General features: G+C 32.0%; 4 protein-coding genes, 1 long non-coding RNA gene and 1 pseudogene across 8 annotated transcripts; 2 read left to right on the plus strand and 4 right to left on the minus strand.

Moving 5' to 3' along the window:
* Nucleotides 1-253: 253 nt before the first annotated feature.
* On the minus strand, nucleotides 254-2,995 carry LOC107361292 (DCN1-like protein 1). Of its 2 annotated transcripts, none has more exons than XM_025160640.2 (3): nucleotides 2,843-2,995; nucleotides 1,866-2,073; nucleotides 254-1,456 (listed from the first exon to the last, which is right to left on the minus strand). In XM_025160640.2, exons 1-3 carry the CDS (start codon nucleotides 2,843-2,845, stop codon nucleotides 828-830), a joined length of 840 nt encoding a protein of 279 aa, XP_025016408.2. In that variant the 5' UTR covers nucleotides 2,846-2,995; the 3' UTR covers nucleotides 254-827. The 2 variants fall into 2 exon arrangements, with proteins under 2 accessions (XP_025016408.2, XP_015783568.2); XM_015928082.3 differs by having other exon boundaries at nucleotides 2,832-2,995.
* LOC107361291 (mitochondrial mRNA pseudouridine synthase RPUSD3) lies at nucleotides 2,843-4,798 on the minus strand. Of its 2 annotated transcripts, none has more exons than XM_089266743.1 (3): nucleotides 3,842-4,798; nucleotides 3,490-3,770; nucleotides 2,843-3,021 (listed from the first exon to the last, which is right to left on the minus strand). In XM_089266743.1, the coding sequence occupies exons 1-2, from the start codon at nucleotides 4,623-4,625 to the stop codon at nucleotides 3,490-3,492; spliced, it is 1,065 nt and encodes a 354-aa protein (XP_089122869.1). In that variant the 5' UTR covers nucleotides 4,626-4,798; the 3' UTR covers nucleotides 2,843-3,021. The 2 variants fall into 2 exon arrangements, with proteins under 2 accessions (XP_089122869.1, XP_089122870.1); XM_089266744.1 differs by lacking the exon at nucleotides 2,843-3,021 and adding an exon at nucleotides 3,155-3,406.
* Nucleotides 4,799-5,107: 309 nt separating this feature from the next.
* On the plus strand, nucleotides 5,108-5,955 carry RpL24-like (ribosomal protein L24-like). The gene is made up of 2 exons (XM_015928083.2): nucleotides 5,108-5,275; nucleotides 5,363-5,955. The coding sequence occupies exons 1-2, from the start codon at nucleotides 5,195-5,197 to the stop codon at nucleotides 5,831-5,833; spliced, it is 552 nt and encodes a 183-aa protein (XP_015783569.2). The 5' UTR covers nucleotides 5,108-5,194; the 3' UTR covers nucleotides 5,834-5,955.
* Nucleotides 5,858-7,172, minus strand: LOC112538739 (uncharacterized). The gene is made up of 2 exons (XR_003082076.2): nucleotides 6,155-7,172; nucleotides 5,858-6,084 (listed from the first exon to the last, which is right to left on the minus strand). It is a non-coding gene; the product is annotated as an uncharacterized LOC112538739 (long non-coding RNA).
* A 246-nt stretch (nucleotides 7,173-7,418) lies between these two features.
* LOC107361171 (apolipoprotein D) lies at nucleotides 7,419-9,845 on the plus strand. Its single transcript, XM_015927919.3, has 5 exons — nucleotides 7,419-7,565; nucleotides 7,630-7,760; nucleotides 9,141-9,217; nucleotides 9,291-9,386; nucleotides 9,515-9,845. Exons 1-5 carry the CDS (start codon nucleotides 7,446-7,448, stop codon nucleotides 9,661-9,663), a joined length of 573 nt encoding a protein of 190 aa, XP_015783405.2. The 5' UTR covers nucleotides 7,419-7,445; the 3' UTR covers nucleotides 9,664-9,845.
* Nucleotides 7,837-8,953, minus strand: LOC107361170 (BTB/POZ domain-containing protein KCTD5 pseudogene; annotated as a pseudogene). The gene has a single exon (XR_016198158.1). The product of XR_016198158.1 is annotated as a BTB/POZ domain-containing protein KCTD5 pseudogene (transcript).
* Nucleotides 9,846-10,743: the final 898 nt, after the last annotated feature.

A 10,743-nucleotide genomic window follows, 5' to 3' on the forward strand; every position in this document is an offset into this window, starting at 1 on the left:
AATTTTTATAGACTAACTTGATATCATTAATTTGATAAGAGCTAATACTGGTTGAGTTTCAACTCAATCTAGACACAACTGTTGAAATCAACAAAGCCGATCAAAATGATTGAACTGGATGGAATTAAATTCTGACAGGTCCGTACCTGAACGAAGAAATTCTGTAAGATGAATTCATTGATTGAAATATGAACAAGTGAATAAAATGCGCGTAGCTTAAACTATTTCTCAGATTCTTCACCGTCAGATATCTGAATAAATGGATATTTAATTCTGGCTGGTTTGCTCTTTATTCCTTAAGAATCATAACTTTCCAATAAAATATTTCAAAAGGTTGAAATTACAACTTTCATCAATGTTACTAAATGTACTATTCCCTTGAGCAGAAACGCGATCGGGATACATAATTCTGTTTAGGTTTTTCTCGAAAGCAAAATAAGTTGTTATCAAAGTGGGAGATGAATTTGAAAAATCACCGAGACGAAGTTTGAAGGGGATAAGAAATTGAATAATGAAAAGTGTGATATTCAATATTTTAAAGAAACAAGGAGCAAAGGTTTATCAAGATGAATAAAGAAAAAAAATTAGAGTAAATTTTCTCATCACAGGGCACATTTTCTTTTTCATTTTAGAGTTTCTTTGCTCGTTGCATATTAGGCTTATAAAGATGATCATTAAGTTTATCGTCCATCTCTATTTTGATTAAGAAATGATTTTTTTTAAGCGATTTGTTAATGATATGAATGTTGTTTGTTGGTGAATTAGATGTTATTTGGTTTTTTTGTGCACGACCAATTTGTTTACTTTACAAATTAATTTCTTTTTCACTATTGAACATTTTCATGGTTACCTTTTCTAACCCATTCAACAAAGCTATCCAAAAGAACGGGCCAAGCACCTTCTTCGTCATAATTACTCAAATCATCCTTAATGAGGCATATAAAATCCAATAATAAATTCCATGTATCACGACTTATCGACCTCTGGTAATGATTTTTGAGATAATACGACCATAAGGGTAGTAATCTAAATGGAACTATACCAATAGGTTGACTATTAGAGGCTGACCTAGATGAATTACCACTTGGATCAGGGTTTGAATAGGGTTCCGCATTAAAAAATATATTCCAATAAGCCAAAGCTATCTCCAGGTCCAGACTTTTTTGACCTTCATTTTTAGCATAGTTGAACGTAAAATAATAAAGGTCTTTAAATTTCGTTGCATCTTTTCTCAATTCTTTTTCGATGGCCATCAGTCTTTGTCGAAGTTTCTCTGGAGTATCTGCTCCACAATCTATCAGACCCGTGAAAAATTCGTCTCGTGTGAACAAACACTGTTCTTTCGCTTTACATTTCCAAGCAAATATCAGTACTTTAACATCCGCAGGTTCTAATTGTAATTCTTGAAGAAATTTAAGAATACCGTCTGACGTTATTTTATCGGGATCGTGTGGATCTATAAAAAACCCAAAAAAAATGTTAGAATGAAATTAGAAAAGAGTAAAAATAGACAAGGTACAAAATGAAAGTTAATTTGAATGAAGATACACCTTATTAAATTTTGAAATAGTAACCGACAATTCAAACATGAGCTTGTCAGATTTGATAAAGGATTGTTTGTGAGAGTATGTAACTTATGATACACAGTAGCAACAATGGGTGCTAATCTGATGCAATAAATAGAACGCAATTTGTGTTTGAAATTAGTCAGAGTTGATAAAATACTCTTTTAGGTGGACCGTAGCCATATGTGAAAATCACAAGGAAAATTGTTTTAGAACGAAAAAATTCCTGGGATATTCTATTTTTCAATCAAATTAACCTTGACAGTCTGCATCTATTTCTATTCCTCAGCTGATACTTACCTCGGTATTTTTGAAACCAACTTTCCAATTTCTTTTTATCATTACATTGTTCTTTATAGTATTGCAGAGGATCATTAAAATATGCATCAGAGGCCACATCTAATTTCCAATCGTGGGCTTGTAAACAGTAGATAGCCGTTTTCTCTCCGGTATTGGTGAATTGAATGAAATGTCTGACTTTTTCTTTTTGTGAAGACTTTAATCTTTGCTGTGGGCATAAAGAAGACAGTATTATTTATATGAAAAAAACTATTTTAGTCTAATTTCAAATTTCAGAAAATAAATCTGATGAAATCGACTGAAGTCGAAAAATTAAAATACAGTAAAATGGAAAAGAGAGGAAACAAAGAAATACAAGCTCGCAAACCAATAGAAAAGTCTTCAATAAAAAAAGAAAGACCGAGAAAACGGAGAAGCCCTTGAGACGAGGCTTATGAGTAATTCTGAGCTAAAACTACGATTCAAGAGTATATTGATATTATCAAGGTCGATCTTGACGAAACGAATCAATAAATGATGAAAGAGAAGTATGGTGATGAAAGAATGGATTATTACGCTTTGACCATCAGATAAACAACAAGAGGGAAGATGACAAATGATTGCAAAACATCTAACAATATGACCAAATCAAATCTGAATAAAAAAAGATGAAACATATAAGGAATAAACAAAAACGCTCATGAAAAAAAAAATTTAACAGGAAGAAGGCTCAAGTTGTTAAACAGATGATTGAGATGAGATGAAAAAGATGGGTCAAGGATGGATTAATGGTTTGATCGGGAAGGAATGATGTGTTATTGGAATAATTGGAAAATAAAGGGTCACAAAAGCGATAAAGTTGAAAATTAGGAAGAAACGATAAAAATCCAAACAAAATTGAAACAAGCGACAACCAAGAGAATAAATAAAACAATAGGCTATAGGGAATATAATTAGGATGGACAAATGTAATTATAATATATTAACCATCAATATACCATAATTGACGATGATCTAGAAACAAGCGATGGCCAAGTTGACGTTAACGGTAAATCCAAAAGTTGATGAATTGATTTAATTACTGATGGTGAATGGAGAAAAGAACCAAAAGTCGACCAACAGAGATAAAAAACTTAACCAAATGATGATCCGAGTTTTCCTTTTGAGACATCTGGTGCTGTAATAGAAAAATATAAATATCGTTAATACTTTACGCATGCTTAATGCTGGGTAACAGCGGTTAAATAGCGGTTTCGACAAATTAAATCTCAGGTTTAGAGTCCGAAGTAATTAGAGGAAACTGTTTATCATTGATGAAGATAAATGGTGATTTATTGACTGAAAGAAACGGTTACGTATTTTGGGACGACTATTTTATTGGTTATTCCCGATTTGAGTTTGTTTTTGATTGTCCAGCGCCATTACTTGCGAGTGCAGAAAGTCGCTACTTGAAACTGTTGAAACTGTACTCATAATATTCCTCTTCCCTTGACAACACTTCTTTGAAATGTTAAAATTAGATGTTCTGATTGCATGCAATTGGGATCATTTTCATCGTATCTCTATAGTCAAAATTTACAGCTTTTAGTTGAAAAATTATAATTTAAACATTTGAAAAAGTGATTAAAGTAAAATCTTTCATTACTTATTTATAATTTGTATTTGTTCCAAATAATTTTCTAACTGTCCAAGAAAAAAATTCTGGATAATTGTAATCCTCAACTAACAGGTCGGTATTTTTTGCGTATTTTGACAAACAAAGTTTCACTTGATGTAACATCAAAGGTATTGATTTGTTATTAGGAACATCTAAGATCTTTCGGACTGCGGCAGGTAGTGGTTCCTCTCTGGGCCGTTTGTTTGAAGCATTCAACGAATATGGAACTCCTAGAACATGTCCGACTCTCCTTGAAAACCTAGGATCACCTGAAATGAAAATAACATTGATAAGCAACAATTTTAGAAATGTTTGATGAAATGCAACTTCTGATACTTACCAAGTATAAAACAGGCTTTACTTGCTAAATAGCATCTCACGAAATGGTAATTAGTTCGACTACAGCTTAGTTCCACCAAGGCAACATTTAGACTAGAATTATAATCCAATACTTTAAGTTCGGCTTTAACTTTTCTAACGTCTTTATTTTTGTACAATATTGATTTGGACGGATTATAAATAATTTCTGTATCTTTTTCACCAGTCTTTTCGTTAACAATTATCTGTTCGATCGCAACTATTTCTTCGACAATCGGTTCTTTCATCATTGGAGCTCCATAAGTTAAACAATGATAAGTGTAAGGTGACAAATGCAACGCTCTTGACACCTTGATGGAACGCTTGATCCGTTCAACTCCTTTGGGTGATTTTGACAGAACCATGATACCACTAAATATTCGATCTTGAGTTTCAGCAAATGATAAACGTCCAACATTCAATTTATTCGCTAATATATCTATAACATCATTAACACAGTATCTTGGATCACCGAATTTTTTAGGTTCAATTTTCTCAGGATGATTCGATTTATCATAAGGATTGTAAATACCAACACCAAATGGCTTGGCCAAGCAAACAGTTTCAGGATCATTTAATAAAATTTTACTCAACAAATGGTCAGCAAACTGATCTAGATGAGTCCAATTATATATTCTTTGATAAACATGGTTGCTAGGAAATGTATGTTTAGTTGTAGTAGATTGTCCAGTAGCCTGTTGATGAAGATGATTCACAAGTGATCGAGATGGAAGTACCAAAGCAAGTTTAATATGATTTGTAAACATGATTATTTGGAAAAGTAAAGATGCAAATGACTAGAGAATAAAACATCAAAATTCAGTCATAGTTCACCATTAAAGACGGAAGACAATTCTATCGATAAATCTGATCACTGACAGGCTTGAATAAACTTAAATGTCAATTTATCAAAATAATTATTATTGTCAAGTATAAACAAAACGCACATGTAAAAATTGATAGGAAAAATTTTGATCAATTACCCTACGCATGCCCAATGTTGTAAATTACATGTTGAACATGCTGTTGTTGAATAAATTTTTAATTCCATATTTCTAATCTGAAATAAACTTAAATAATTAGTAAAAATAACAATCATTAAAATTAGATCAACCCGATCAAAAATAAAAATCTCGAAGACTTTATTTTTTCATTAAAATCAATCTCGCTTTGACTTTTTGGTTTTCCCTCGTTTAAAAATCCACTTACTTGGTTACCAAAACCAGCCCTTAGCTACCAAAACTCATGCTTAGTGTTTGGTGTGTTTTTGCTCTCGTAGCACAAATCTTTAATTGTTAATTTAAATAATAGTTTGGATTATTTATTTTAAATCATCATGCGAATTGAACGTTGTTACTTTTGTTCATCCCCTATTTACCCTGGCCATGGTATAGTTTTCGTGAGGAATGATTGTAAAGTAAGTTTCTAATTCCCATAGTACTTCAATTGATTCTGTCTCTGGTTCAAGCTTATATTAAATGTTTTCTTATTTTCTTTTCTTCAGCTTTTTCGATTTTGTAGAAGTAAATGTAGACGTCGATTCAACCAAAAGAAGAATCCTAGAAAAACGAAATGGACTAAAGCCTACCGTAAAGCTGCAGGTAAAGAACTTGTGAATGACCCTTCATTTGAATTTGAAAAGAGACGCAATATTCCACTCAAATACAACCGAGAATTATGGAATAAGACTATAGAAGCAATGAAGACGGTTACTCAGATACGAAAGAGGAGAGAATCTGAATTCGTATTGAAGAGACTCCGTAAAGCCAATACTATCGAAAGAGAAAGAGATATCAAGGAGGTTAAACGAGACATGGCATTGATAAAATCACCGGCTGCTGGAATGAAGAGAGAAAAGAGAAAGACAAAACCTAAAGTTATCGTTAAATTTGAAGATGAAATGGAAGAAGAAAATAGTGAAGAAGAAGAAGAAGAAATGGAGGAAGAAAGTGAAACTGAAATGGTTGCTGCTTAATTACTTGATTATGGTTATGTATAATTAATTGGAAACAACAATTTTATTGTTGATAATTTGTAATATTACAAAATCATTTGAAGTCTATCAAATTAAAAAGGTTTGGACTTGTTTCTAACTAACATCATTTCTGTAATTACTTATTGAAAATTTCTGATTTATGTACATGGATTTTTGATGTTTCATATAATTTGTTGTATATTCGTTTATTTGATAGTTCAACTTGGCCAACTTTAGAAGTGCTGGATCACCTGAAATTAGATGAAATTTTTAATTGTATTGTTAGAAAAAGGAGTAATTCAACAAGATTGTTTAACTTACCGATTATGCCAAGATTTTATTAACAATTTGAGTCACATATTGGAAAATATTTCCTCGTCTTAAGATATAAATGGATTTATTCGGTTAATATGGCGATGTTTGGACTTAGACTTGTGTTTTCGTTCTTTTCTTTTTTCATTGCGACACATTTTATTCCACTTCTTTTTCCAAAGTTTCATTTTCATCAATTCTGTTCTTCTCTTTTGTAAATATCTTACACTGTCATCATCAAAGACCACTCGTGGACCCAATTGTGTTGTCTGGATCTCATAATCATCAGAAGATTCCGATGTTTGGGAACCAATCGAGACACAACAGGGAGAAACAACTTTAATTTCTTGGCTGTCTTGATTATCTGAAATTTCCTGTGATCTTTTGCCATCGTCATCGGGAATATCAATCGCTTCAAAGGAAATTTCATTTAAAAGTTTATTCAAACACTGGGACACAGTTGATTGCACATCTTCATGATTACTGTCATCATCAGAAATCTCAATCACTTCTTTTTCAATTTCACTTATTAATTTGTTAACCGATTGAAAAACAATTTCAGATTGGTCCAAACTTTCATCGGAAAAATCAATATTAATAACTTCAACTTGATTTTGAAAAACCATTTCAAATAAAATTTAATAATCAACTCGATGGAATTAAGAAGGAACAGTTTAAAAAGTTAGAAACTTGAATGAACATTTTAATTCTAATTTAAAAGGCAATTCGAATTCGAACAATACAATTTCGAATTTAAATTGTTCAAGCGCCATCTCTTATTACTCATCACAACACAATCTCAATTTTTATTAATGTGTTAACTTTTGGTATACAAATATGTAATTAATTTTAATATATTTGATCTAAATTAGCAAAATAAAGCAAATTTTTTATTATTTTGTTTTCGTTGTCTCACAGTTTATATTGGCTCTTCTGATTCATGTTAAATAAATAAATGTTTACCAAACCTTGACAACTATTAGCTAGTTTATAACACAATAATTAACTGATCAACGATGAAAACAAATGCAATAGTGATTACCGAAAAGGGTTGAAAAATCAAGTTTCTCAAGGTTGTCTTGTTTATTAACAACACTGAGAGTAAGCGAAACCAATGTAAATTTAATTGCGGTCAGAGTAAAACATTCTTGTTTCGTCTCCTGGATACTTAATTGCATCATTAATTTTTATTTTTTACTTGCCAAGTGAGTAACTGACTTCAGACGATCTTTATAAAAATCAGCAAAATTTCCATTCATCCTTATCCTCTAACAGTTTTCAACTATTAGTTTCAATCAAAATGCAACTATTGTTTGTTTCAATTTGGTTCCTAAATATCGCGATTAATGTCAATAGTCAAAACCTATCACCTGGTTCATGTCCGAGCTTACAACCTCCCAGTGGTTTTTCATTGCCCAAGGTAAATAGAAAAGTTGCCCGATTCTTGAAGTTATTTGATTTGTGTTTAATTTTACTTGTACCAGTATTTAGGTAAATGGTACGAAATTGCCAGAACTGATAACATTTGGGAAATCAATTTGAAATGTGTAACAGCAGACTACAGTTTGAATGAGGATGGAACAGTGAAAGTTGACAATCAAGGATTTAATCCAAGGTAAGTCCAAAATTTGCATTCATCCAATTAAGTTTTGACCGAAGAGTTGATTTCAAATAGTTGAGACAGCAATGAATTGAAATATTTTATCAATTTATTTGAGTAAATGACAAAAAATTGAATATTAACTTATAAATCCATAAAGATGTACATAATTCAAATATACAAAGACAAAGATGGTTTGACTAATAACACTACATGATTTGATGATTGGTGTTTTTGAAAAAGACTTCACATTCCTGTTGCTTTTTGTTGGATCAACTTTGCTCGGTCAGAGTTTTCGTTCATCATTTTTATTGAGTTGGTGCATTCCCGTGAAACAACGCACAAGTATTCAGTTTGAAATCCATTGTATGGTACAGAAATGAGTTGTTCAAATTTCCATCCATCAGACATTGTCGAAACCATTTGTGTTAGCTCGTTCTCGTCACAATGCATTACTCTGTAAACATGTTTGTCAGGATCACTTCTTCGCTCTGCATCAGAGATACGTTGTTTGCATAATTTAATCAAATCAGTAATATTGTAAAACTCAGCTTCCTCTAGGACAGCTTCCTCTGAAAGATCCTTGTTGATGATAAGCTTTCCATGCCGTAGAAAATTTAAGATAGGCCCGAAGTAAGTTGGATCACGATCAATCAGGTATGCTCCTGACTCATCTTTATCACTTCCAAGAGACGGATCTTCTTCACATAAACGATATAAGAAAGATTTAGGGTCACGGCAAAGAGTGGATCGAGTGGTAAGAAAAATAGATCCACCAACATTCAATCGAATCCACTTATTATTGAGTGTGTTGTTATTGATCACTTTAAATTGCTGATGATTGGCAGGGCTGGTAAAATCGTGTTGCTTTTCATTTTGATTAGACATTATTGATCAATTAGCACTGAGGTAAAATTTTAGAAAGATGAGTTAAATGAGAGTAAATTTAAAACCTGCTGGACCAAAACTTGGAAACAGTCTTCACTAGTAGATTGACAAAAACAGACTGCTTCAAAAGCTACAAAAATATATCAGTCGATGGTGAGGTATCAAAAGATTTGGTCTAAGCAGCTTAATAGTTTGCTAAAGAGTTTATAAAAAGTTAATGCTAAAAATTACAATAAACATATTAACAACTAAATTGAGGTTTTACTCGAGTTTACTTTTCCCTATCAAGCTTCCTTGCACTCTTACAGTATCAGATACTAGTATCTGAATATCAGTAAGCTAACCGATATCTGATATTAATTAACCAATCAGAAAGGATTTTCTCTTTTAAATAATTCCCTTTAAATAAAAGTTTGGAGGCAAAATGCTATCGGCTGTTTACGAGTATTAACATCTTTAATTTTCAATTGTTGAACCTGATAAATATTTTCCTTGTGATTTTTCCAGAGATAAACTATCCAAAGCAATAGGAACTGCTCGACTAACAGAATCAAGTAACTTGCTTAAAGTCAAATTTTCAAGATGTAAGTCTGTTATATTTATAATTTTTTTACACTTGTTATCTAACCGTTCATTGTCCTCTCCATCTTTCCTTAGTCTCACCAGAAGCTCCTTATTTGATTGCCGATACTGATTTCAACAATTACGCAATTGTGGTTTCTTGTGTTGATGTTTTCAAAGCTTTTAAATTTGGTGAGTAACATGTTGCTATTTTATCTTATGGCAATTTTTAGCTTTCAAACATATTTGTTTATTCTAATCTGCTAAATATGCTACAAAACTTATTCTAATTGGACTTTATTTTTGTTTATTCAATACAGAATCAGCTTGGATTCTTTCTCGATATCCAACTTTACCTAAAGATACTTTGGACCGATTATTCAATGATCTAGAGACAAAATTTGGAGTGGATAAGAAAACAATGCAACTGGTTGATCAATCGAACTGTCCTGTTCGCGATAAACAATGATCGATGAACATTCCAAGTTGAATCATTAACCCATAATTTTTTCATTCCTAATTCATTATACAACTTTCTGTACCCAACTAATAATTCCCTAAACTTTATCCAACTTAATGTGCAGACTTCAATTCAAAGTTTTCTGTAACCATGTGACAGATTTTTAATAAAGATGGGAATTAGGAAAATTATTTTGTTCTTGTTTCTTTCCCTGATCTGATTGAGATTCGGTTTAGCCAAGTTCGAAGTGGCCAAATGAGGCTCAGAGTCAAAGAAAAATTTCCATAGCCTCCCACTCTCTCACTTCACCATCACAATATAAATCACAACAACCACCATAACCATCATCACTACCACCATCCTCCTCACTTAAAAAAACCTTTACCTAAAAATTATGGACCTTTTTGTGAAAATTTCAACGATAGTGCGATGTCACTAGCAGAATCATATGACGAAGATGGTATCACCAGTTCGTCAGCTTCTTCAATTGCATCAAGTGAAAATTTTATAAACAGTTCAATTAAAACAATAAAGTCAATCAAAGCATATAACTCAAGTCATCAGGGTCACGGTGAAGTGTCATCGGTTTAGTTTTTTGTTAATAAATCGTTAAATCTTCATTCCAATTTAACTTTTTGTCCTTCAACTTTTCCAATAGTTATCTCAATAAATTATAATTTAAACTATCATGATCGGATCTAATTGCTGCGGTTGCTTCCTCGAGGTTTTCATCCAAAATATAAAAATGGAGAGAAATTTTGATCATCTTCTCTCATTGTTCCCAGTAAAGTTTGATAATAATGTTTCTATTATATTTCTTTACTGTTAGTGTATAATTTTATCACATTATGAGATTTATTTTCTTTCTTGGAGTCACTCGGAAAGAAAGATGATCATGATGAAAGGAAGACAAGAAAGAGAGAGAGAGAGAGAGCCAAAGCTTATGGAGACAATCCAATAAACAGTTTAATGGAAATGCTCAGTTTATATTTATCGATTTTCATGGTTATTCGATAAGAAGGCCGCGCCCAAAGCGAAGCACAAAGACTCATCATCTTCATCATCTCTTCTCAAATCAGGTAACCAGAA

The sequence above is a fragment of the Tetranychus urticae genome, chromosome 1, assembly GCF_039701765.1.
Source record: "Tetranychus urticae isolate SD_2017Ah chromosome 1, NJAU_TeUrti_SD_1.0, whole genome shotgun sequence".
Taxonomy (NCBI): Eukaryota; Metazoa; Arthropoda; class Arachnida; order Trombidiformes; family Tetranychidae; genus Tetranychus; species Tetranychus urticae.